Source organism: Phyllobates terribilis, unplaced genomic scaffold (genome assembly GCF_046119375.1).
Source record: "Phyllobates terribilis strain yellow unplaced genomic scaffold, ASM4611937v1 Scaffold_4__5_contigs__length_816908805, whole genome shotgun sequence".
NCBI lineage: Eukaryota > Metazoa > Chordata > Amphibia > Anura > Dendrobatidae > Phyllobates > Phyllobates terribilis.
In genome coordinates, this window is record NW_027362764.1 from 583,389,524 (window position 1) to 583,415,521 (window position 25,998).

Sequence of the window (25,998 nt, forward strand, 5' to 3'; positions counted from 1 at the left end):
TACACTGCTCTGGGCTCTGATGCTATGAGCCGTACACTGCTCTGTGCTCTGATGCTATGAGCCGTACACTGCTCTGTGCCATACACTGCTCTGGGCTCTGATGCTATGAGCCGTACACTGCTCTGTGCTCTGATGCTATGAGCCGTACACTGCTCTGTGCTCTGATGCTATGAGCTGTACACTGCTCTGTGCTCTGATGCTATGAGCCGTACACTGCTCTGTGCTCTGATGCTATGAGCCGTACACTGCTCTGTGCTCTGATGCTATGAGCCGTACACTGCTCTGTGCTCTGATGCTATGAGCCGTACACTGCTCTGTGCTCTGATGCTATGAGCCGTACACTGCTGTGTGCTCTGATGCTATGAGCTGTACACTGCTCTGTGCCATACACTGCTCTGTGCTATGATGCTATGAGCTGTATACTGCTCTGTGCTCTGATGCTATGAGCTGTACACTGCTCTGTGCTCTGATACTATGAGCCGTATACTGCTCTGTGCTCTGATGCTATGAGCCGTACACTGCTCTGTGCTCTGATGCTATGGGCCGTACACTGCTGTGTGCTCTGATGCTATGAGCCGTACACTGCTCTGTGCTCTGATGCTATGGGCCGTACACTGCTCTGTGCTCTGATGCTATGAGCCGTACACTGCTGTGTGCTCTGATGCTATGAGCTGTACACTGCTCTGTGCCATACACTGCTCTGTGCTATGATGCTATGAGCTGTACACTGCTCTGTGCTCTGATACTATGAGCCGTACACTACTCTGTGCTCTGATGCTATGAGCCGTACACTGCTCTGTGCTCTGATGCTATGAGCCGTACACTGCTCTGTGCTCTGATGCTATGAGCCGTACACTGCTCTGTGCTCTGATGCTATGAGCCGTACACTGCTCTGTGCTCTGATGCTATGAGCCGTACACTGCTCTGGGCTCTGATGCTATGAGCCGTACACTGCTCTGGGCTCTGATGCTATGAGCCGTACACTGCTCTGGGCTCTGATGCTATGAGCCGTACACTGCTCTGGGCTCTGATGCTATGAGCCGTACACTGCTCTGGGCTCTGATGCTATGAGCCGTACACTGCTCTGGGCTCTGATGCTATGAGCCGTACACTGCTCTGTGCTCTGATGCTATGAGCCGTACACTGCTATGTGCTCTGATGCTATGAGCTGTACACTGCTAAGTGCTCTGATGCTATGAGCCGTACACTGCTCTGTGCTATGATGCTATGAGCCGTACACTGCTCTGTGCCGTACACTGCTCTGGGCTCTGATGCTATGAGCCGTACACTGCTCTGTGCTCTGATGCTATGAGCCGTACACTGCTCTGTGCCATACACTGCTCTGGGCTCTGATGCTATGAGCCGTACACTGCTCTGTGCTCTGATGCTATGAGCCGTACACTGCTCTGTGCCATACACTGCTCTGGGCTCTGATGCTATGAGCCGTACACTGCTCTGTGCTATGATGCTATGAGCTGTACACTGCTCTGTGCCATACACTGCTCTGGGCTCTGATGCTATGAGCCGTACACTGCTCTGTGCTCTGATGCTATGAGCCGTACACTGCTCTGTGCTCTGATGCTATGAGATGTACACTGCTCTGTGCTCTGATGCTATGAGCCGTACACTGCTGTGTGCTCTGATGCTATGAGCCGTACACTGCTGTGTGCTCTGATGCTATGAGCCGTACAGTGCTGTGTGCTCTGATGCTATGAGCCGTACACTGCTGTGTGCTCTGATGCTATGAGCTGTACACTGCTCTGTGCCATACACTGCTCTGTGCTATGATGCTATGAGCCGTACACTGCTCTGTGCCATACACTGCTCTGGGCTCTGATGCTATGAGCCGTACACTGCTCTGTGCTCTGATGCTATGAGCCGTACACTGCTCTGTGCCATACACTGCTCTGGGCTCTGATGCTATGAGCCGTACACTGCTCTGTGCTCTGATGCTATGAGCCGTACACTGCTCTGTGCTCTGATGCTATGAGCCGTACACTGCTCTGTGCCATACACTGCTCTGGGCTCTGATGCTATGAGCCGTACACTGCTCTGTGCCATACACTGCTCTGGGCTCTGATGCTATGAGCCGTACACTGCTCTGTGCTCTGATGCTATGAGCCGTACACTGCTCTGTGCTCTGATGCTATGAGCCGTACACTGCTATGTGCTCTGATGCTATGAGCCGTACACTGCTATGTGCTCTGATGCTATGAGCCGTACACTGCTATGTGCTCTGATGCTATGAGCCGTACACTGCTCTGTGCTCTGATGCTATGAGCTGTACACTGCTCTGTGCCGTACACTGCTCTGTGCTCTGATGCTATGAGCCGTACACTGCTCTGTGCTCTGATGCTATGAGCCGTACACTGCTCTGTGCTCTGATGCTATGAGCCGTACACTGCTCTGTGCTCTGATGCTATGAGCCGTACACTGCTCTGTGCTCTGATGCTATGAGCCGTACACTGCTCTGTGCTCTGATGCTATGAGCCGTACACTGCTCTGTGCTCTGATGCTATGAGCCGTACACTGCTGTGTGCTCTGATGCTATGGGCCGTACACTGCTCTGTGCTCTGATGCTATGAGCCGTACACTGCGGTGTGCTCTGATGCTATGGGCCGTACACTGCTCTGTGCTCTGATGCTATGAGCCGTACACTGCTGTGTGCTCTGATGCTATGGGCCGTACACTGCTGTGTGCTCTGATGCTATGAGCCGTACACTGCTCTGTGCTCTGATGCTATGAGCCGTACACTGCTTTGTGCTCTGATGCTATGGGCCGTACACTGCTGTGTGCTCTGATGCTATGGGCCGTACACTACTGTGTGCTCTGATGCTATGGGCCGTACACTGCTGTGTGCTCTGATGCTATGGGCCGTACACTGCTGTGTGCTCTGATGCTATGATGAGCCGTACACTGCTCTGTGCTCTGATGCTATGAGCCGTACACTGCTGTGTGCTCTGATGCTATGGGCCGTACACTGCTGTGTGCTCTGATGCTATGGGCCGTACACTGCTGTGTGCTCTGATGCTATGAGCCGTACACTGCTGTGTGCTCTGATGCTATGGGCCGTACACTGCTGTGTGCTCTGATGCTATGGGCCGTACACTGCTGTGTGCTCTGATGCTATGGGCCGTACACTGCTCTGTGCTCTGATGCTATGGGCCGTACACTGCTCTGTGCTCTGATGCTATGAGCCGTACACTGCTCTGTGCTCTGATGCTATGAGCCGTACACTGCTCTGTGCTCTGATGCTATGGGCCGTACACTGATCTGTGCTCTGATGCTATGAGCCGTATACTGCGGTGTGCTCTGATGCTATGGGCCGTACACTGCTCTGTGCTCTGATGCTATGGGCCGTACACTGCTCTGTGCTCTGATGCTATGGGCCGTACACTGCTCTGTGCTCTGATGCTATGAGCCGTACACTGCGGTGTGCTCTGATGCTATGGGCTGTACACTGCTCTGTGCTCTGATGCTATGAGCCGTACACTGCTCTGTGCTCTGATGCTATGAGCCGTACACTGCTCTGTGCTCTGATGCTATGAGCTGTACACTGCTCTGTGCCGTACACTGCTCTGTGCTCTGATGCTATGAGCCGTACACTGCTCTGTGCTCTGATGCTATGAGCCGTACACTGCTCTGTGCTCTGATGCTATGAGCCGTACACTGCTCTGTGCTCTGATGCTATGAGCCGTACACTGCTCTGTGCTCTGATGCTATGAGCCGTACACTGCTCTGTGCTCTGATGCTATGAGCCGTACACTGCTCTGTGCTCTGATGCTATGAGCCGTACACTGCTGTGTGCTCTGATGCTATGGGCCGTACACTGCTCTGTGCTCTGATGCTATGAGCCGTACACTGCGGTGTGCTCTGATGCTATGGGCCGTACACTGCTCTGTGCTCTGATGCTATGAGCCGTACACTGCTGTGTGCTCTGATGCTATGGGCCGTACACTGCTGTGTGCTCTGATGCTATGAGCCGTACACTGCTCTGTGCTCTGATGCTATGAGCCGTACACTGCTTTGTGCTCTGATGCTATGGGCCGTACACTGCTGTGTGCTCTGATGCTATGGGCCGTACACTACTGTGTGCTCTGATGCTATGGGCCGTACACTGCTGTGTGCTCTGATGCTATGGGCCGTACACTGCTGTGTGCTCTGATGCTATGATGAGCCGTACACTGCTCTGTGCTCTGATGCTATGAGCCGTACACTGCTGTGTGCTCTGATGCTATGGGCCGTACACTGCTGTGTGCTCTGATGCTATGGGCCGTACACTGCTGTGTGCTCTGATGCTATGAGCCGTACACTGCTGTGTGCTCTGATGCTATGGGCCGTACACTGCTGTGTGCTCTGATGCTATGGGCCGTACACTGCTGTGTGCTCTGATGCTATGGGCCGTACACTGCTCTGTGCTCTGATGCTATGGGCCGTACACTGCTCTGTGCTCTGATGCTATGAGCCGTACACTGCTCTGTGCTCTGATGCTATGAGCCGTACACTGCTCTGTGCTCTGATGCTATGGGCCGTACACTGATCTGTGCTCTGATGCTATGAGCCGTATACTGCGGTGTGCTCTGATGCTATGGGCCGTACACTGCTCTGTGCTCTGATGCTATGGGCCGTACACTGCTCTGTGCTCTGATGCTATGGGCCGTACACTGCTCTGTGCTCTGATGCTATGAGCCGTACACTGCGGTGTGCTCTGATGCTATGGGCTGTACACTGCTCTGTGCTCTGATGCTATGAGCCGTACACTGCTCTGTGCTCTGATGCTATGAGCCGTACACTGCTCTGTGCTCTGATGCTATGAGCCGTACACTGCTATGTGCTCTGATGCTATGGGCCGTACACTGCTCTGTGCTCTGATGCTATGAGCCGTACACTGCTCTGTGCTCTGATGCTATGGGCCGTACACTGCTCTGTGCTCTGATGCTATGAGCCGTACACTGCTCTGTGCTCTGATGCTATGAGCCGTACACTGCTCTGTGCTCTGATGCTATGGGCCGTACACTGCTCTGTGCTCTGATGCTATGAGCCGTACACTGCTCTGTGCTCTGATGCTATGGGCCGTACACTGCTCTGTGCTCTGATGCTATGAGCCGTACACTGCTCTGTGCTCTGATGCTATGGGCCGTACACTGCTCTGTGCTCTGATGCTATGAGCCGTACACTGCTCTGTGCTCTGATGCTATGAGCCGTACACTGCTCTGTGCTCTGATGCTATGGGCCGTACACTGCTGTGTGCTCTGATGCTATGAGCCGTACACTGCTGTGTGCTCTGATGCTATGGGCCGTACACTGCTCTGTGCTCTGATGCTATGGGCCGTACACTGCTGTGTGCTCTGATGCTATGGGCCGTACACTGCTGTGTGCTCTGATGCTATGGGCCGTACACTGCTGTGTGCTCTGATGCTATGGGCCGTACACTGCTGTGTGCTCTGATGCTATGGGCCGTACACTGCTGTGTGCTCTGATGCTATGGGCCGTACACTGCTCTGTGCTCTGATGCTATGGGCCGTACACTGCTCTGTGCTCTGATGCTATGGGCCGTACACTGCTGTGTGCTCTGATGCTATGGGCTGTACACTGCTCTGTGCTCTGATGCTATGGGCCGTACACTGCTCTGTGCTCTGATGCTATGAGCTGTACACTGCTCTGTGCTCTGATGCTATGGGCCGTACACTGCTGTGTGCTCTGATGCTATGGGCCGTACACTGCTCTGTGCTCTGATGCTATGGGCCGTACACTGCTCTGTGCTCTGATGCTATGGGCCGTACACTGCTCTGTGCTCTGATGCTATGGGCTGTACACTGCTCTGTGCTCTGATGCTATGGGCTGTACACTGCTCTGTGCTCTGATGCTATGAGCCGTACACTGCTCTGTGCTCTGATGCTATGGGCCGTACACTGCTCTGTGCTCTGATGCTATGGGCCGTACACTGCTGTGTGCTCTGATGCTATGGGCCGTACACTGCTCTGTGCTCTGATGCTATGGGCCGTACACTGCTCTGTGCTCTGATGCTATGGGCTGTACACTGCTCTGTGCTCTGATGCTATGGGCCGTACACTGCTCTGTGCTCTGATGCTATGGGCCGTACACTGCTGTGTGCTCTGATGCTATGAGCCGTACACTGCTCTGTGCTCTGATGCTATGGGCCGTACACTGCTCTGTGCTCTGATGCTATGGGCCGTACACTGCTGTGTGCTCTGATGCTATGGGCCGTACACTGCTGTGTGCTCTGATGCTATGGGCCGTACACTGCTCTGTGCTCTGATGCTATGGGCCGTACACTGCTGTGTGCTCTGATGCTATGGGCCGTACACTGCTGTGTGCTCTGATGCTATGGGCCGTACACTGCTGTGTGCTCTGATGCTATGGGCCGTACACTGCTGTGTGCTCTGATGCTATGGGCCGTACACTGCTGTGTGCTCTGATGCTATGGGCTGTACACTGCTCTGTGCTCTGATGCTGGTGCTTCTGCCGGCAGAGTTGGGCGCTTCAGAGCAGTTTCTTGAGCCATCAGTGGTGATCTCTGGAGTCGGACCCCACCAATTTGCAATTTATGGAAAAGTTATAGGTAGATCCTTATTGCCGGTATTGAAAGCAGATGAAAATATTCTCTGTAAATCCAATTTTATCTCCTGTGATTGTATAACTGTTAATATCTTAACGTGGGTTGTCGGGGAATAAAAATTCTGACTCAATATCTTGTCAAGTTTTCTTGATAAACAATCTGGCTGTGACTCACGGGTTGTCAGAGTGCAGAAAACATTCACAATGTAAGGTTACCACGGCAACAAGATGATGTTCAGGTCCCTGCAAGAAAATCTCCCTGATTTCCAGAATGTAAAGTGTGTGAATTTATTACTTGTTGAATGAGGTCTTCTAATTATTTAGGATATGTGACTACTCTGATTGCTGAGCGTTAGAGCTGTGGGGCCTGAGAACAAGGCCGCAGCCACATAGTGCACCTAGGCTTCCTCTGCTTCCCCATTTTTTCCCTGCACAGTTGTACCTTGGCCACTCGCTGTGCAGAAAACAGCAGCACATCGCCTACATGCATTCTGCCCCTGTGACTTCCACTTCTCATAAAGTGATGGCATTTACATGCGACATGCCCTTATTTTAAAAAATTTGAAAACCCCTCTCAGGGGCCTTATGCCTACTAAATTTTGATCCAAAGTGACAGTCTGAATCTGCCGATTATGGCAAGACTGCCAGAACACTTAATGTCTATGGGGTTGTACCAACCTCCAAACAGCAGAAATTGTGGAAGCGTAGGATCGGGCTGTTGAATTTCAATATGACCGATCCTTTTCCTCACAGAGGAATAAGCTGCCAACAGAAGTGTCTGACAGCAGCTTACTTCCCTCTCCCCATCCAGAGCACAGGCATTGTCAGGTGAGTGTGCATGTGTATGGGCTGGGTGAAAAGCAACCAGAATTCAGCCAACAGCAATGTATAGGGCAAGTGGAGACGACCGTAGATCCTCTCATCTGAGAGAACAGGGCCAATTATACAAATGACACACTGATCAAACTGATTAGAGTCTCAGCACAGTGTGATCCCATTGTCTTTGATGAGAGAACCGGGGCACAGTGTGAGGAGAAGATGGAGAACAAAATGTCTCCATCTTCTCCCTTTGTATCAGAGCGCGGAAATCAGACTGCACTTTAATGTTATCGGAGTGCAGTCTGATGTTTCCCACGAACTCATTGACTTGCAATACTAATACTGGATCAAACTCCGGCATGCAGCGATTTTTTTCCTCAGACAGACTCTGTCCGAGATAAAAATCGAACACGTGTACGGCCCCATAGCATAACATTGGTCCGGGTGCAATCCAATGTTTTGTCGGACGCACTCGGACCGATAATACGGACATCTGCACCTGCCCTTAGAGTGAGAGAAGTTACATTTTTGCTTAGGAAATCGGGGCATGGAGCTTACTTCTTGTACACATCTAATGAGTTCTTTACGGCCACTTTGTGGGTTCATTTTGGATCATGAGGATAATGTATCAATAATCTAAAGCAGTGTTTCCCAAACCCCGTCCTCACAGCCCCCAACACATCATGTTTTCAGGATTTCCTTAGCATTGCTTATGTGAGAGAACTTGTGGCCATTTCTGATGCCTTAATAATAATTCCATCACCTGTGCAATACCAAGGAGATCCTGAAACCATGACTAGTGGGGGACTGAACTTTGGGAAGGATTGAGCTAAAGGAATCCCGTGCTGAGTACATGTTTCCTTTTAAAGGGATATTCCCACTACTATGTCTGGTTGCCTGGACCCCAAAAATTAATGCCCTATTGCTCTTTTGATTTTTCAAGATCTCTCATTCATTTCCACAGAAAGTGACCCTACGTGGTTACCTCCACTCTGAGAAGAGGGACCCTACTGATTTATTACACATGTTATAAAACTTATGCTTTTCTGGTGTGGTTTCTTCTAGTGTTGAGCGAGTATGTTCTATTAACCCTTTTGCCGAGTATGCTTGGGCCGAGCTCCGAGTATTTACAGCTGCTCGGTGATATGGTTGAATCGCTCCCGTGTGCATGATTTGTAACTGTTTGACAGTTTCAATACATGGGAGGAATGTCTATTTCTTACACATTCCTCACATGTAATAAAGCTGTCAAACAGTTGCAAATCATGCACACGGGAGTGATTCAGCCATATCACCGAGCAGCTATAAATACTCGGAGCTCAGCCCGAGCATACTCGTACAGAACATACTCGCTCAACACTAGTTTCTTCCCATTTTCAATATCTCTGATTGCTATGTGTGAAAAGGCTGAAAAGTTGTCCTAATCATATCCACTTGTCACAATTGTGATATGGTGTTCCCCTGTGCTTAGATGTTACCTATAAGAATTAGGCTAAGGCTACATGGATACATTGGCGGTGGCTGCCATCACACAACCAAAGTTTGCTTGGTGCCGCTGCTTCATCATATCGCTATACAAGTGAGTTGGGTCGCATTGTAACACCTACACTACCACGACAAGCAAGTCACAAAAATTAGACACTGTTGGATTTTTTGTGACTTGCTTCTGGCGATAAGGAGGGTGCCTCAGTGGTCACCCATTCACTTCAAAAGCACCGCAATGTAGCCGCAGCACTGAGCGAATTTCAGTGGTGTGACTACTGTCCCTGGCACAGTAGCTGTGTAGCCCCGGCTTCACTAGAGCACTGTGACCCCAGCATTTTTGAAGATCTCTGAGCAGATGTTAATGGGTGCTCCTAGACTTTCAGGGCAGAATTTCATCAGCCTTTGGTCAGTGTTTCAATCAGTTTTTACCATCAGAGTTTTATCAGTCTTTCTCATATGAAAAAATAAACCTGATGGAGGTTTTTCACACTTCAGTTAAAAAACGGACGGCACAATAATGGAGTCCGAGAGCCGTCTGAGTCTTTTCACAGACATTAGCGAGTTTGATCTATGACTCAGATCAAAATCAGACATGTTTCCTTGTTTTGACATGGGCCACTTGGTCTGCAAAAAGCCACTGACATGTGAACAGCCCCATACACTATAGTGGATGTGAGTTCTGCCTGTGAAAAATAGTTTTTCACATACAAGTTATAACATCTGAATGAGGCCTAAGGAACAGAGTAAATGTAAAGAACTGTTCTGTGACACTGATCATGGGAGTGAATGCCATTCTGAGGTTGATGACATGGTTAACACTGATTCTGAATACTCCTTTGATCTTAAAACCAAAAAACTTTTTCTGAAGGTTTTTACCACTCTGCTCCTTTGCAGTGACGCCGGTGTCTGTCTCTTTTAGCAAGGATGGCTAAATTATCTGTTTTGTTCAGTTTGCTAAATATTTAATCTACAGCCTAAATAATTCATAAATAATTGCTTGATGTTGTAGCTGTACCAGCGAGCGCCTCGCCATCCTGCTGTGTGTGTTTTACACTTTCCTAGCCATCTGAAAATGTGAAAAATAATATTTTTCTTGTGTATTACTGACAATGCAATCATGTAGAATTCTGCAGACGCACATTCCTGAACTGGAAAGTAATGGGATCTAATGCAATTTCTTCAGGGTCACAATTATTCAAACATTGCTGTCTTCCTTCAAAGGCCGTGCTGGAAACACAGTTACTCCCTTCCAGCAAGATTAATTCTTGTGAATTGACATACATTCATGCGCCCGGAACGCAGTTATCACATGATCTGTCTCATTCATACTTTACTGTGTTCCTATGTGTGATATCAGAGGAATATAGTTTATGAATAGCGGCTTTTCCTATGAATCACTTGTAACGGGAAGGTGTTTTAAATGTAATTCCATTATGAAATTCACCACTATTATACTTCTGTAACTCCGGCTGCAGCCGGCAGGTGCACGGTTAAAATGAAGAGCTCCAAATACAGAAAGGGAAGTTGGTCCAAACTCATTTACTTGCATTTATATTTCAATAATCATTACGGTTCCTTGCTCTCCCTTGATACAGTCTCCATTGCAAATGACCGGCCAATGCTGCTTACTATAAGGGATGTTCTGAAGATGCAAACGACAAATAGGTGAATTATTATTTGGCCATGGGCCATGATTGTTAACAATCATTATCTAAAGGGCCCTTAAAGAGAATATGTCAGCAGATTTTTGCTATTTAATCTGAGAGTAGCGTAATATAGGGCAAGTGAGCCTGATTACAGCGATGTGTCACTTGGTTTACTGGGAGCAGTGATTATCTCCTAGTGATAAAACCTTCATTGTAAGTAAACCACAGCACACACCTAAAAAAGTGACACATTGTAGAATTCAGTATTTCAGCTGCTACCTCAGATTACATAGCAAAATCCTGCTGACACATCTCCTTTAAGACCTCTGTTAAATACTTCTTGACAGCCCATGATGAGACTGCAGCAGATTGTGGCCCTACACTGATTGGACAGTATTATACTATATAGGGCCCCAGCTACTAGATGAGCAGAATGGTAATACCCAGTTGTATGTTTATTCATCTTCTTCCATCATGATTAATTGAAGAATTGTACAGAGCCTAAGATTGAGGCCAGGTGGCACAGTCAAGTGCGTTTGTTGTCTGCATTGGCCAAATTTAGTAGGCTGATTTAATCAGCATGGAACAATAGTGGTAATGACCCTGCTACACTCCATGGACCCACGCTCATGTACATCAAAGCTTGTTTGTTCATGAACAAACTTCATGCAGTCTACCGCACAAGGCTTTTGCCTCCGTCACAACTGCTCTATCTGGCCTAACCATGGTAGTTGTGCATTCCTGACCAGGTGCCTAATAGAATATCAATTGCCATTTCACTTCTTGAGATTGTATTTTGAAACAGAACTACTTTGCAGGTGTGTGTATCAGTGTAACTACACAACAGAATGGTTTTATGCCTGTAACTACAGTAGTTCATCATGTCCGTGTTCACAAAGTCCTTTCTGTTGCCACTATGCAGGTGGCCAGTTGCACAATCTATTCCACGATTTACTTTTCTTTTTCAATGCATCAGTTCATTTGTACGTTAAAGGGAACCTGTCACCTGATTCATTCTGCTGAAACCATGGGCAGCAAGAATCATAACTAGCTGCAATTCTCAGAACATATACTTTAAAGACAGGGCTGGTGACCATAGCCAGAGGCGACACCAGCCTAGTGCCAACCCCGGCTGGCTTCTCCCAGCGCTGCTAGAGGTGATCTCTATGGGATAGGACTGTTGATCACCTGGATTGACACTGGTAGTTAAGACACCCAGTGGTCTAGAAAAAAAAATCCCTCATATGTCTATGTCAACGGAAAAATAAAACGTTTATAGCTTAGAAAGAGATGAAAGCACAAAAAAACTTGACAAACTACTCAGGAAGGAGTTAATGGTTGTCTGAGGAATGTTCTGTTACCTTGAATGCACTTGGGCACACAAATCATCAAGATCCACTGCTGGCATCTCCTTTTGCAATTCCCGATCAATGATGTCTCAGCCAGGTGATTTCATGTTACAAAAACGGCTCCTGGCCATTTTTTAGAAATGGCTGTACCACTGTACAACCAGTGTGTATGTATGTGTGTGTGAATATGTATGTGTGTGTATATATATATACATATGTCTGATAATATAACTACTTATTAATCGATTAGCTGAGCTTAATATCCCTTGCTAAGTTTTGATTTACTAGTGTTGGATTTTGATGATAGTTAAAGTCAAGATACCTGCTCTCACTCCATTCATACCATTCACAGGGATATAAAACTGGAAGGTACGAGGCAGCGACATTCCTCCGGTGGAATGAATACAAGAGAAATGATTCTTGGCCTTGAAGGAGTTGAGCTTGGAGCTGATGGGAAGGTGAGAATGTAAGCATTGCTTGTAAGACTAAAACACGTCAGTTTTTTTTGGAGAATATCTTGTCTGCATATTTTTCCCATCTTGTCTTCAATCATACCCACTACATTTTCTTTCTCGCCTTTCCTCAATTTGTGTTAAAATTTTGATTATGTAGCAAAATTTTGACTTAGGCTGTGTGCCCACGTAGCATTTTTCAAGCGTATATGCTGCGGAATATCCGCAGCGTAAACGCTTGAAAAACGCATGTATATCCGCACCCCATGTTCCCCAATGGGATTCCGCAAGTTCTATGCACATGCTGCGGATTTTTCCGCAGCGTTTATGCCGCGTTCAAAAATCCGCAGCATGTCATTTAATTTTGCGTTTCCGCAAGCGGAATTGCCTTTGTCCAATGCATAAAAAACGCAAGGCAATTCCGCATGTGGAAAACGCGTGATAAACGCGCGAAAAATGCGCGATAAACGCGTGCGGAATTCCGCATGCGTTTTTCCGGGAGAGGACTTGCATTTATGCAGCAGAAATTTTCTGCTTCATAAATGCAACGTGGGCACATAGCCTTAATCTGATCATCATGGCTTATGACTATGGTGTGATATTAAATATGTAGTTTTATTTGTCTTTTTTTTCCTGCATAAGTCATTGGTAATAATGATTTCCCACCAGACATAAATGGGGAAATGTAACTCATAACTGTGGATTCAGAGTCCCTCAATCTCTCATCCTTTATAAGCTCAATAAACAACTAGAATAAACTCTACCATCCTGGTGACGGTGTCACAATGAGTAGTCAGGTTCCCAGTATTGTGGATGGTGCGAATTATACAGTGGTGTGAAAAAGTGTTTGCCCCCTTCCTGATTTATTATTCTTTGGCATGTTTGTCACACTTAAATGCAATTATGTAGAAGTGTAGTTCTAATGATGACTCGTGCGGAGAAAAGAGACTACCTGTTTTTATATGGAGCTTAGAAGGATTTAGCTAGTCTGGTTTTAATCCCGTGGTGTCACAGACCTAATGGAAAAGAGAAGAATTAACTGGGTAGAAGGGTGAAATGAGCAATTGTAAGTACACAGTACTATATAATATGATGACTGCAATATATTTAGAAGATAAAAACTAGGATGGAAATGCTTCTTTAAAAAGTGAATTGAGTTGAAGGCAGAAAATGTGATGAAATACAAAAGAAATCATTACTTACTTGTTACCTCCCCTCCGCTCCAGCACCCACTGCTAATGTCAGTGTTAGGCTTGGGTCAAACAACAGTTTTTCTCTCATCCGAAAAACTCTGTCTGATTATGCTAATCACACTCTGATCAGAGTGTCATCCAAATTTTTGGGATGTGGAGAAGAAAGAAAAATTCTCCATCTTCGCCATTCTGTCAGTTCGTGAAAATCGGACCACACTTGGATGTCATCCGAGTGCAGTTTGATTCATTCATTTTTTTCAACGGACCCACAGGCATGAATAGCTGAGTGCGATCTGATTATCGGATGCAACGTATGCATGCTGCGATTTTTCCCTCGGTCTGAGTAAAAAATCAGACATATACACGGCCCCATTGAATAACATGGGGACAAGTGCTATTTGTCATAACAGTGGATAGCACTCGTCCGATTTTTACGGTCGTGTGCACAAGCGCTTCAGTGGTCATGTGCATGTGTTCGATCACTGCAGGGCAATATAACAAGACCCGTTGGGACTATGCTTGCAAGGAGATTACCAGGTGAATATTTTTTTCCCTGCCTATCTCTGAAACCTCCCTTTTAAATGTATGAATTGTAAGGGTGGCTCTGTCTGTTTACAGGGGTGATATGGGTAACATAACTTTTCACCTGAAATAAGTGCAGTAATAATTGAGAACAGAGTTTCCTTGTGTGATCATATGTTCACGTTCTCTACATACAAGGTCATTTACGATATCAACTAGTACATGATCTAGATGATAGCAGTGCATAGGTAAATTGGTATCTAACTGTTTAATCATTAATATTCTATGTCACGAAAGGGACAAGTAATGGGATGAGACAAGGAACTGTGGGTCGCTCTGGTCATGCAAGATTATGTGCAAGGATCTCACTTACAATGACTGCAGCGTTTACAGAAGTCACTGCAGACCTCCATTATGTACATACAGTATATTGATTACCCTAATCTAAAGCCCACTGAGAATAGATGTTATCTCTTAGATGCCATCACTATTCTGTAACAGATTATCTGCTCCTTTACCAGTTATCCCTAAACTGATGGAATATTCCACTTTCTTTTTTTCTAGTAGTTTGTGGCTTTGAATCTTAGTTTCCTTTATAATCTTCTTATCTCATTAATGTGTTTAAATTCATTCTGCTTCTAACAAGACAAAACACTGGATTTCTTTTATAATGAAAAGTTAAATTCTTATTGTCCAACTCAAATCATGGGATATTATTACAGCGTGTACAAGGTCATTGGAAATCTCAGAGCAATTATCTCCACAAATCCTGTCTTATACTTTTTAATTTGACACAAAAATACCTAACCTACACAACGGGGTTATATGGTTGGCCAGGCTACATATTGGTTGCATACCAATACTCTCATGAATTAGACAATGCATTCACTAAGTACCTTCATTTTTAGAAGTATATTCTATATAGCGGTAATTTCATATATTCAATACTTGCATACATCTTGGCGCTTACAGTGTGCTTCTGCTTTCTTTTGTTTGTATATTATGCACCTGTTCACACTTGCTTTATTCTGTTCGGAGGTGCTGCTCAGTTTTTTGTAGTATTCTAGTGGAGGTTTTGACTGCCTCCTTTTGTGATCCTACGTATCCTTTAAATTTGTAGGCTTTTAGCCCGGGAGAGGTATAAATTAGGTTAAGGTCCCATCAAAGAGGGGTACACCTTGTCGCGGCTGGTGGGCTCTCGTGAATTGGCCAGTTAATGAGCAAAGTACCTTTATTTTTTTAAGTATATTCTATATGGCAGTAATGCAGTTCAGACTTCACATATTCAGTGTTTGCATACATCTTGGCGCTTACAGAGTGCTGCTGTATTCTTTTGTTTGAACTTATTGGTTGCAGTCAGGAGTCCAACATTGGATTGTCCTTACCAAACAAGTTAAAGAATGAAAAAATCATCTACATAAAAGGTCATTTATTTACAGATTAATTTGAAGAAGAAACACTTTAGTGTGTAGTTTTCTCAAAAATATTCAAAACTCTGCTAAAGTTTTAGGCTGGTGGAAAAAATGTTGCAAAATAAGAATGCTTTAGAAAAAAACAGAAGTGTTAATAGTTTACTTTTATCAATTAACAACATACATATGGCAATCACATCAAATATTGATTAGATTTAGATTTTTCTTTTGTTCATTCACTGTGTTGATAAAAATAAACTATTAACAATTCTATTTTTAAAGCATTTTTTCTACACCAGCCTAAAACTTTTGCACAGTACTATATGAAGACACATTTCTGTAGGTTTTTTTTTATTTGCCATTTACTTTAAAGTTTTAGGTCTTTACATAATAAAATTGCCATCAGTCAGCCATTTTCCATGTTTAAATGTTCTGTTGTGCTGGCGTCATAATTAATGCATAAAGAGCATGAAAATTTACTAGTTTTCAATATTGAGAGCTTGTAGTAAAAAGAAAAGCTGGATTGTTCCCAATTCGGTGTCTCACTATGTATTGGCACTTTTAAAATTTCTAAAAAAAAATAAGACCCATGCTTATCTTCTAGCATAACCATAAATAGCCGTGCCAGGAAGGAGGACAACTCTGCCTATAAATGTTTAATGTTGGCTTCTGACATTTGTTTCTCCCCCCAGACTGTATCATATACACAGTTTTTGTACCCAACCAATGCCTTTGGAGCCCGGAGAAACACAATAGACTCCACATGCTCCTTCTCTCAGTTTCGGAATGCCAGTCATCGTAACCTTACCCTGGGAAGAGCCAACAGTGTCCAGGGGAGCATTGATACAGGTGATGTGATCACATTAGTGGCATACCTTACAATGTTATATAGGGGAATGGAATTACAGTCTGGATATTGGTTTCCGCATCTTCTCTGTGCTTGTTACATTTACTCGGCAGCTGGGCGCACCATAGGTACTTTATAGTTGTTTATTAATCAATACTTTGGAGAGAGGATTGTATGTATTTTTTCTTGCATATAGTTTTATTTGAAGATTGTTACCTGCTCACTGCACCTTCACATTGTCACTTTTGAACATGTCAAATGCATATACAGTTGTACATAACAGGGCCAAAAAAGGCTTGCACCATTTTTTTTGCTCTATTGCAGCTAAACTGGAAAAAAATGAAGAAACTTTTCAAATACTTTTATTGAAAAATGTCCTATTGTTTGCATCTACAGCTCCTCTGTAGACCCATATGTCTCCATGGTAACCGACTAGAAACAAATCCTGTGTATTTTGATCCTGGTCTCATTCGTGTTAACTCCTGTCCTGTTTTTTTTTTTTTTTTTTTTATTTCTAGTCTACAAAAATCTGGAAACTTAGACACTTGGTCCATAAGAGAGGTGTTCACACTTTTCTTTTCCGAGGGCCACATTGTCAGAGTGCTAAACTTAAAGGGTGATTCCGGTCTTTGGATCATATTGACTGTTTATGCTATAAACCGTGAGTGGTAGTTCTGCACTCCAGAGCTGGTGGCCGCACATGCACACCTATGTATTTTTCTATTGTACTTTTAGGCAATATTGGAGACACTGAGCACTACACAACTCTCATGAACTACAGGAACAATAGCCATATGTTCTCCATCACGTCTTTGCTTCAGAATATTGGGTCTTTTGACAATTGTGTGTTTATAAACAGTCCTGAAAAAGAGAAACGTGTTCTGATCTATGGATACTGCACAGAATGGCATTACGGACCATACACAGCCCATAGACCACAGTTTGTGCACATCTGACTATAGTCAACATAAGTTAATATAGACTCAAACTTTATTATTTCAAATCTTACATAATTGATTAACTTCGCTTTTCATGTAGCTTATCTTACTATTGTTTATCCTTACAGGTAGTGACATAGGAGACTTCACAGAGTACGATCCAAATCTCTTGGATGATCCTCAGTGGCCATGTGGCAAGCATAAACGGGTCTTAATATTCCCTTCCTACATGGTGAGTCTTGCTGCATGACTTCAATCTACCATGTTAGTTCATGCATGGATGGTGACATTGGGGTTACTTAGATTGTAATAATTACGATGCAATATCACATTATGTATATACGCAGTTTAAAGCTATGTTTTTTCTTAGCCCAAGACTTTGATAAATCTATTGTGAATGTACTGCAACAACTTTGAGCACTTTCTTTTTTTTGTCTATTGTGGACTTCTTCTTTTAATAATTAGTTAACACATTATGGTCATAACAATGCCAAAACTGCACCATTTGGCCCTGATTTAACAGCAACTTGTAAGCTCTCCCTAAATCATCTACCCAGTAGACATAGATTACTCACAAATGAATCTGATCATGAATTATTCATTTTCAGTCCTTACTTTACTACAGACTTTAAAGGGGTTGTCCTACAAAGTACATTTTAAGTTGGATGTGTTCAAAAAATGTTCCCGTGCTGAGATAATCTTATAAATGTGCCCCAGCAATATACTGTTATTTGCTGCATCTGACCATGCAGAGCTGCTCCAGTTCATGGCCTGCATATTCCACTGATCCTGGCCAGGGGAGGAAGCATAAGTCAGTTATGATAAGTGAGTATACAGAAAAAACAGCAGGGGCTCCCAGCTGCTACTTTCTCAGGTAACACATTTCCCTGTCTGTCTGTTTTATCACAGGAGCAAGTGTTTCTGCCACATCAACTGTCCTGTTAGCTCATCATAAATCAAGGCAGTGACATAAAAACTCCAGTAGCCGCTGAGTTTATATGTCACTGACTTGATTTATGATGAGCTCAGAGGGCTGGAGACAGAATGAAAATACTAGCTCCTGTGATAAAACAAGCAAATAAATGTGTTACCTGAGTAAAAAGCAGCGGCGAACCCCTGCTGTTTTGTCTATATACTCACATATCATAAGTGATTTATGCATACTCCTCTGGCCATGAGCTATGGTATGTGTCGACCATGAACTGGATCAGCTCTGCATGGTCGTACACAGCAAATACCAATATATAGTAAGGGCATAATTATTAGGTTATCTCAGCACAGGAGTATTTTTTGAACATATCCAATTGTAGAACCTATTATTGTGGAAATTATTATTACAAAATCTATTGATTTAAAATATGCTTTGATTATATTACAACCCCCTTAATGTTGATTATTAGATCACAGTAAGGGTTCTACTTTATAAATCTCGACATGTTATTAAGAAAGGGCAGAATGTCATCGTTGATAATTTCACCCCAATTCCTGGAACAAATGAACATTACATTACCATTGCAAAAACCTGAGTCCTAAAATGGGCATGGACCTGTTCAACCCCGTCACCTTCTGAAACCATCACTGTTGACCTGGAATTTTCTATAATGACACCAGTGCGTAGTTGAGTGTCAGTAATGTTGTTTGCCTAATTATTAATAAAATAGTAGTTCACTTTAAGGGTCAGGCCACATACAGCAGGCGACGTGCAGCCATGTTCAAAATATTTTCTCTGAGAAAAATGTGCAACTGCACCGAATCCCTCAGGTGAACCCTCCGGCTGCTACACATGGCCTCACCCTAAAGCTTAGTTGGTAGCTGAGATGCATACTTACTACTTGTGTTTCTTTCCTTTATATGATCAGTGTTAAATATTTTATATTTATATATTTTCTTTGGTGTTAGTTTTTGGCAACAAAAATCTCAATTGACTTAATATGTGCAATACTCAAAGTTCCTAATACGTGTTAAAATGAGCTCTCTGAACTCCAGCCTAAGTATATGTTTATATACTTAAAGGGAATCTGTCACCAGGTTTTCACTACCTAATCTGAGAGCAGCATAATGTAGTGGCAGAGACCCTGATTTTAGCAATGTGTCTTTTATTGGGCTGATTGCTGTGATTTTGATAAAATCACAGTTTTATCAGCAGGAGATTATCACTAGAGGATTAGTAAACCTGCTGCTATATAGTCCTCCCTATTCACGAGCTCTATATAACCCCACCCCTATCATGGATTGGCAGCTTTCTGCCTATGCACAGTGTACACAGAAAGCTGCCAATCAGTGTTGTGGGCGGGGTTATACAGAAGTCAGCATTCATAGAACTGATAGATCTGCAGCAGAGAAAACAATGATATTATCAAAACTACAGCAAGCAGCCTAGTAAGTGACACATTTCTGGAATCAGGGTATATGTCTCTATATTATGATGCTCTCAGTTGGAATAGCAAAAATCTGGTGAAAGATTCCCTTTACATTGATTGTTTCATGGAGACTACTCCTGTCTATAGCCCCTTTTAGGACATAGACCTTACAGAGGGGGCTCTCCACTCCTGAAACTCACCTTTTCCTCCAATGAGCCAGAACATAGCGCTGCTCAGTACAAGCTGTTTCCATTCTGGCAGTCGTAAGCTGTCCTTGTCTTACATGGATAGATAATGCAGTATTTCCTGGCTGGCTGTGTCCTCCCCGGCAAATTCAATTGTTTGCCTGGAGCTAATGGCCATATTATGAATGGAATTGTCCCTGATGGAGCCAATTTCAAATAATAGACCTATAACACACGTGTCTGTAGGGACAGGATTTATCTCCGTAAATAACCTCCTTTTTCTCTTCCTTGAGGATTACGTTTTATTATTCTCTTTTGGAACTTTGAGCATAAGATGCATTCATTTATTTGAGCTTTGCCGGCAAAAAAATGTGACTCACTTCATCTGTGTCTACCCCTGTATACACTGACTGTAGCTTTCATGTACAGACCACTGTTCTGGAATACGTGAAACCATCTGACCTCAAGAAAGATATGAATGAAACTTTTAAGGAGAAGTTTCCTCATATTAAGCTGACTCTCAGTAAAATAAGAAGGTATGTACGAATAACTTAGAAATGCCAACCCCATGGGTAACATAAAACTGTGTATAACGGAGCCCCCCTGTATATGACAACATATAATGTGATTCAGAAGTTTTATATGGTTAGTTGAAATCTTAACCAGCTTCACATACACTCTATAAGCAGATAGTGTAGATTTAGATTTATCTCTGTAAAAAAAAAATAACTTCACAAATAATGAGAAAAGTACAAAGCAAACATTTTCTTATCTGGCAGTCTGCCATCTGCATGTTCCTGGAGCAGTCAGCCTTTCACACCTTTATCTGCTACATATTTCGGAAAGGTGACGTGGCTTATTTAAAATGTTTATTTCCTTTCATTAAAAGTTAATATTTGGCTGCAGATTATTATAATTAAAAAAAAAAAAAACGCTTTTACAGAGGTCCACCAGCTGTCATGCCAATGGTCCGGTGTCTGGCATTGACTGTCAACATGACGTCAGCAGTGCAGCCAATCAGTGAGCTCAGTGGCTCTGAGCGGGGTGTTCCATCTATATGGGAACCCCCTGTTCACTGATTGACTGCATGTCGACAGCGCTGCAGCCAGACACTTGGAGCAGCATCGAGATTCGTTGGTGGTCCTGGGAAAGGTGAATATAGCGCTGTTTGTTTCTGCAGAAAGGAAACAAACACTTTTAAGTTTTTCTTAGTGTCAAATGCAGCCAACGAATATAGGTATTTTAGAGTTAGAAACAAAGCAGTCTTAGGCCTCGTTCAGACGTCCATGTTACCATACAAATCATCCTGGCCACCTGATCTTATAAGGGTATTCCCGTCTCCAAGATCCTATCCCAATATGTAGTAGGTGTAATAACAATAACAATATTATTAGCAAATATCTTCAGTATAGTTCTTCTGATTCGCTATGTCTCTTTCTTCATGTGTAGGGCATTGCAGTAGCTTAGGTGTCCATGGCTAGGCCTTTCTTCATCTATTGTATGCTAATTTTAATATAGCAGGAGCCATGGACCCTCACACTTATTACAGTGATGATTTTCCTTTTTACTGCTGTCCACATAGCCTTAAGCGAGATATTCGGAAGTTAGCCCAGGATGATTGTGGCTATGAAGAACCCACAGTGGCCATGGCATTTGTATATTTTGAGAAGCTTGCATTGAAGGGGAAGCTGAACAAACAGAACAGAAAGCTTTGTGCTGGAGCTTGTGTCCTGTTGGCTGCCAAAATTGGGAGTGACCTCCGAAAGCATGAAGTGAAACACCTCATTGATGTAAGTCCTTTATACAATCATCATCCTTAATTTATCTACCATTTAGGAATTTAGTGGAAGGAGGAAGGTTAAGCAAACAACTGATATTATGTATTTAAAGGGACACTAAGCAAAACTGATACAACACATCATCGAAACAACAGGGCCCCATTGGGCGGTGCATGACACAAGATGTCATATCAATGTCTTCTCCATTATTTTAAGCTTTGTGTCATGTATCGCTTCTTCAGGTCCTGCACTTGGCATAATACATTGGACACATTTTTACACTGATGATTTACTGTTCCAGGAACGCCCCAATAAGTTATGACATATTGATAGAATACATGAACTACTGCTTGCTTACTGATTATTATAGGTTTGAATAATGAGACGCCACTGATCCCTACAATGAAGGAGCTGTCTACTTTGGTTCCTAGCGTAGCCGTCCTTTGACATATTCAGTTCTTTTGGTATTTGCAATCTGTTAACAAGTGTCTCTTTTGCTATCCTCTTCATAGAAACTGGAAGAAAAGTTTCGTCTAAACAGGCGTGAGTTAATGGCATTTGAGTTTCCGGTCCTGGTCGCCTTGGAATTTGCTCTTCACCTCCCAGAACATGAAGTCATGCCCCATTATAGACGCTTGGTCCAAAGTTCCTAGCACAGGATAAACTTCAAAAATGTTTTCCTCTGGGACATTGAATGAGACATTGCTGCTACTGGACATGCAAAAATACTTAAGTGCCCTTGTTGTCGACACACAGTCTAGACAGCCATTGTATCAGAAAAGCTGCTACTCAAAGTAGCTCAGTGGTAACCTGTTACATCACTGAGGGCAAAGCGACAGGATGAACGCAGGATCAAGCCAGGGAATGGCTGCATTCATTAGGTGTAGGTGATGGCTGCACTTCTAAAACCAATGCTTTCATTGGTGCAACTTTGGTATTGCTTCTATACAAAGACACTATTCCAAATACCTGTTATTGGGGACATAAGATGGGGGCAGACGGAAACATGAACCATTCTTCTTTCTCATCTCTCCGCCTTCAGAGCTAAAATTCACCATAAAGCAAAGGAAACTGCATTAATGAAGTGTCAGACCTTCTCTCACTGTGTCAAAAACAAACGTGCCAACAACTTTTCTTAAACTTCTTTTTTTTTTGTATATGGACTACATTGTGTGTGTTTCTTTTAACACACTGGTCCATTCTGCCTGACACACTGGAGGATCACCAAAAAGTGACTTTTGAATGCGTTAGTTAGGCAGATCCTATGGGAAGCAATGCGCCATATCTTCTTACTATACATCCTGGCGGCATTGAGCATGACACTTGTGGACCAGCACTACAAACTGATTCATCCGTGTACGATCGGAGGCTGAGCATTTACAGGACTGTCAGAGATTTGGTATAAAGCCACGTCATTTTAACCTATTGCACTTTTCCACTATGGAGGAAATGCGTCTAGTCGCACAATTTGTTGAGAGTCTGTGCTCTATGTTAGAGTGCATTTTAAGCACGTTTTCTTGTGCTACATGTTAAGCAGTGTTTGAATAATGTTTCGCAGCTGCCCATTATAATGTGCTACAATACATTCATCTCCAACATTGCCTAAGTGTGTTTCTATGAAATTCAATGTAACCTAAAGCTATCTAGCATCTGACAAGACATGAATGCAAGTGCTATTGTACAATATGTCTTTTAAACTTGTCTCATTTGGCAGCCTCAATTATACTTGACTTTTATACTACAGAAGTAATATCCGTAGATGACTGCACTGTCAGTCCATGAAATGTTCACCAGATCATAATCTTATTACCTGCACTCGGCTTTATGAGCCGTCTCGGTATTTGGACTATGATGTCATATGACCCAATCATAAGGACCATGAAAATTGGTGACATCGTGAATTGCAAAAGCTGCATCATCCTCAGCAGGTTGGTCACACTTTCAATGCACACTGCCAAGTATACACTACTTTATCCAAATGCTTTCATCCTTAGGGAAATTCGTTTTCTTTATCTTATTTTCAAATGTTTAATCCTTTGTTGAACACGTCATGATTAAGGGCTATGATTGGGCATCAAATGGCGAACACTATTCTGCTCTTCTATGGCAGTTCATTAAGTTAAAAAATGACCACAAAATGTTGTGAATTTATCCTTAAATACAGTATGCTGAAATGAATTTGTGCCTTTGACTGATTTATATCATTTTAAGTCTAGTTGACTTACACTCTTTTTTTTCCCTCTACATTCACATTTAAGTATTTACTTTCTTAAATAAATTGAGAAATGTATTAATCTGAAGTTTCATGAATTTAATGGTATGAATAAGCTTGGATAAGAAAATGTAGAATTTGTATATAACCTGTGTATTATGCTGAGATTGTGTGTAACATAACCCATACAGTTTAGTGCCTTCAAGGCTTAGAGGCACAAAACCATTCGGGTTGTGGTAAACACACACTCTCAACCTCAGGCCTGAAGGACCTTTCCTCTAATCCCTAGGCAGATTCCCGGGGACCACAACGCTCAGGCCAGAAGCTACGTTTTGATAGCTGTCAGCCCTTTAATTTCTCATTGCTTTGCGAGCACGAGCAGGCAGCATTCACTACTGAACGCTGTGGTGCGTGCAATGAAACATTACGTCCTGACTCTGGCCAATCCCAGCATCTGGATGTACTCTGTGGGCGGAGCTAGCGCGTGTTGCACTTCCATCCCACAGACATCTGCAGCGGCAGGCCCAACGTCTCCAGTGTATACCGCAGCCCCGTATCTCTGTGATGTCTATACCGCAGCCCCGTGTCTCCTGTGATGCATATGCCGTAGCCCCTTGTCTCCTGTGATGTCTATACCGCAGCCCCGTGTCTCCTGTGATGCATATGCTGCAGCCCCTTGTCTCCTGTGATGTCTATACCGCAGCCTCCATTTCTCTTGTGATGTCAACCCCAGTATATCCTATGTGATGAATATACTCCAGCACCATGTCTCCTACGTGATCTATGCAACAGTCTATATGACAGTCTCGGTGTCTCCTGCATGATCTATATGGCAGTCTCAGTGTCTCCTATGTGATGTATATAGAACAGTCTCGTTTCCTATGTTATTTATACTGCAGATCTCTCACTGCTGGAGTTCTATAAATGTGATGAATTTTTCACTGTGAGAAGACCTACAATGTAATATACATCTGTGTTCGGTACAACTTACTGCTGCGAGTTATTTACAAAACTCAGCATTGCAAAGAGTCGCCTACGCTCCAGACTGATGCAAATCAGGAAAAGCAGTTATGAGTAGCCAAACCTCACCAAACAGAAGCAGTTCCAGCTTTTACATTACGGGTGAGTTAATTAAATGTTTGACCAAATATAGCAGGATAATTTTCAAATTGATAATTTTGTACGGCCCCCGAAAGGTGGTATAAATATCCAAATGGCCCTTTGCAGAAAAAAATGTTCCCCACCCCGGCTCTGAGGTCTCTTAGGACTGTAGCCAACTCCTTTCAAGCTCTTTAAAGAGGTTGTGTTACCAAGTGAAAAGTTGCTAGTTTTTCTCTCATTTTATTTCTACTGTTCCCGAGTTTCTTTGTTTTTTTTCAACCACTATATGGTTCTCGAGATAATCCTTTGAGCAATGCCCCCTTGAAAAAGACTATAAACATTAGCTCTAAATAAAAAGGCCCATATCTCTAAAACCATATGACGGATATAAAAGAAAAATAGATTATCCAGGAGCAGCGAAAATAAAATAAGCGCAAAAACTGGCCACATTTGACCTGGTGACAGGTCTTCTTTAACGAAAAGACTAGACTTAATAATGTCAAAGTGATATCATATATATAGCTATGGGTACTAAACGGCATAAGTAAACAGTCTGTTTATTAACACACAAACACAAATTCATTTTAGGGAGCTGTTGCCTGCCGGTGTTTATACAAGTCGAGACCCATCTGCAGACCCATAAGTATATGGGGTCAGGGCTCAGGGTATCTGCCGTAGAAAATGCACAGTCCAGATGTGACTCAACCTGGTGGTTCAGGCGTCGTATTTGCTTATGTGCATTAGCTTGGTGCAGCAGATTAAACAAAATAATTGGTCCATCATGTTCAAGAAACTGTATTGGCTGCTGGTGGTGCAACTTGTTGTAGCAGTTGCGCTGGCATAGGCGATGAAGTGGACAGAAGCCTTCCGGCCAGCAGGCATCTGAAAGCTGGCTTCAGAGCTTATCCTGGTAATACGACAAATTCACCTTCTTTCTATAAGCAAGAAAAAAATCTCCCCATTTTGATTTTATAGCATAGCTATCCAATAGTCATCACTTTGATGTATCAATGTCTGTAAGCATGTAAGCAGCCAAGCATGCAGCTATCCATGCTCGTCAGTGTGACCGAGGACCACATCCAACTTGTCCTCTGAGATTGTCCGTGTGGGTCTGCAACAG

General features: G+C 43.6%; 1 protein-coding gene across 4 annotated transcripts in view; it reads left to right on the forward strand.

The window, feature by feature from the left end:
• Window positions 1-23,859, forward strand: part of CABLES1 (Cdk5 and Abl enzyme substrate 1) — a 106,669-nt gene extending 82,810 nt beyond the window's left edge. For 3 of the 4 annotated variants that reach the window (XM_073679159.1, XM_073679158.1, XM_073679157.1), the window contains 6 exons: window positions 12,231-12,336; window positions 16,150-16,306; window positions 17,371-17,474; window positions 20,217-20,323; window positions 21,370-21,577; window positions 22,078-23,859. In XM_073679159.1, the coding sequence (XP_073535260.1) occupies window positions 12,231-12,336; window positions 16,150-16,306; window positions 17,371-17,474; window positions 20,217-20,323; window positions 21,370-21,577; window positions 22,078-22,218 (823 nt within the window). In that variant the 3' untranslated portion in view covers window positions 22,219-23,859. The other variant, XM_073679160.1, reaches the window with a different exon arrangement.
• Window positions 23,860-25,998: the final 2,139 nt, after the last annotated feature.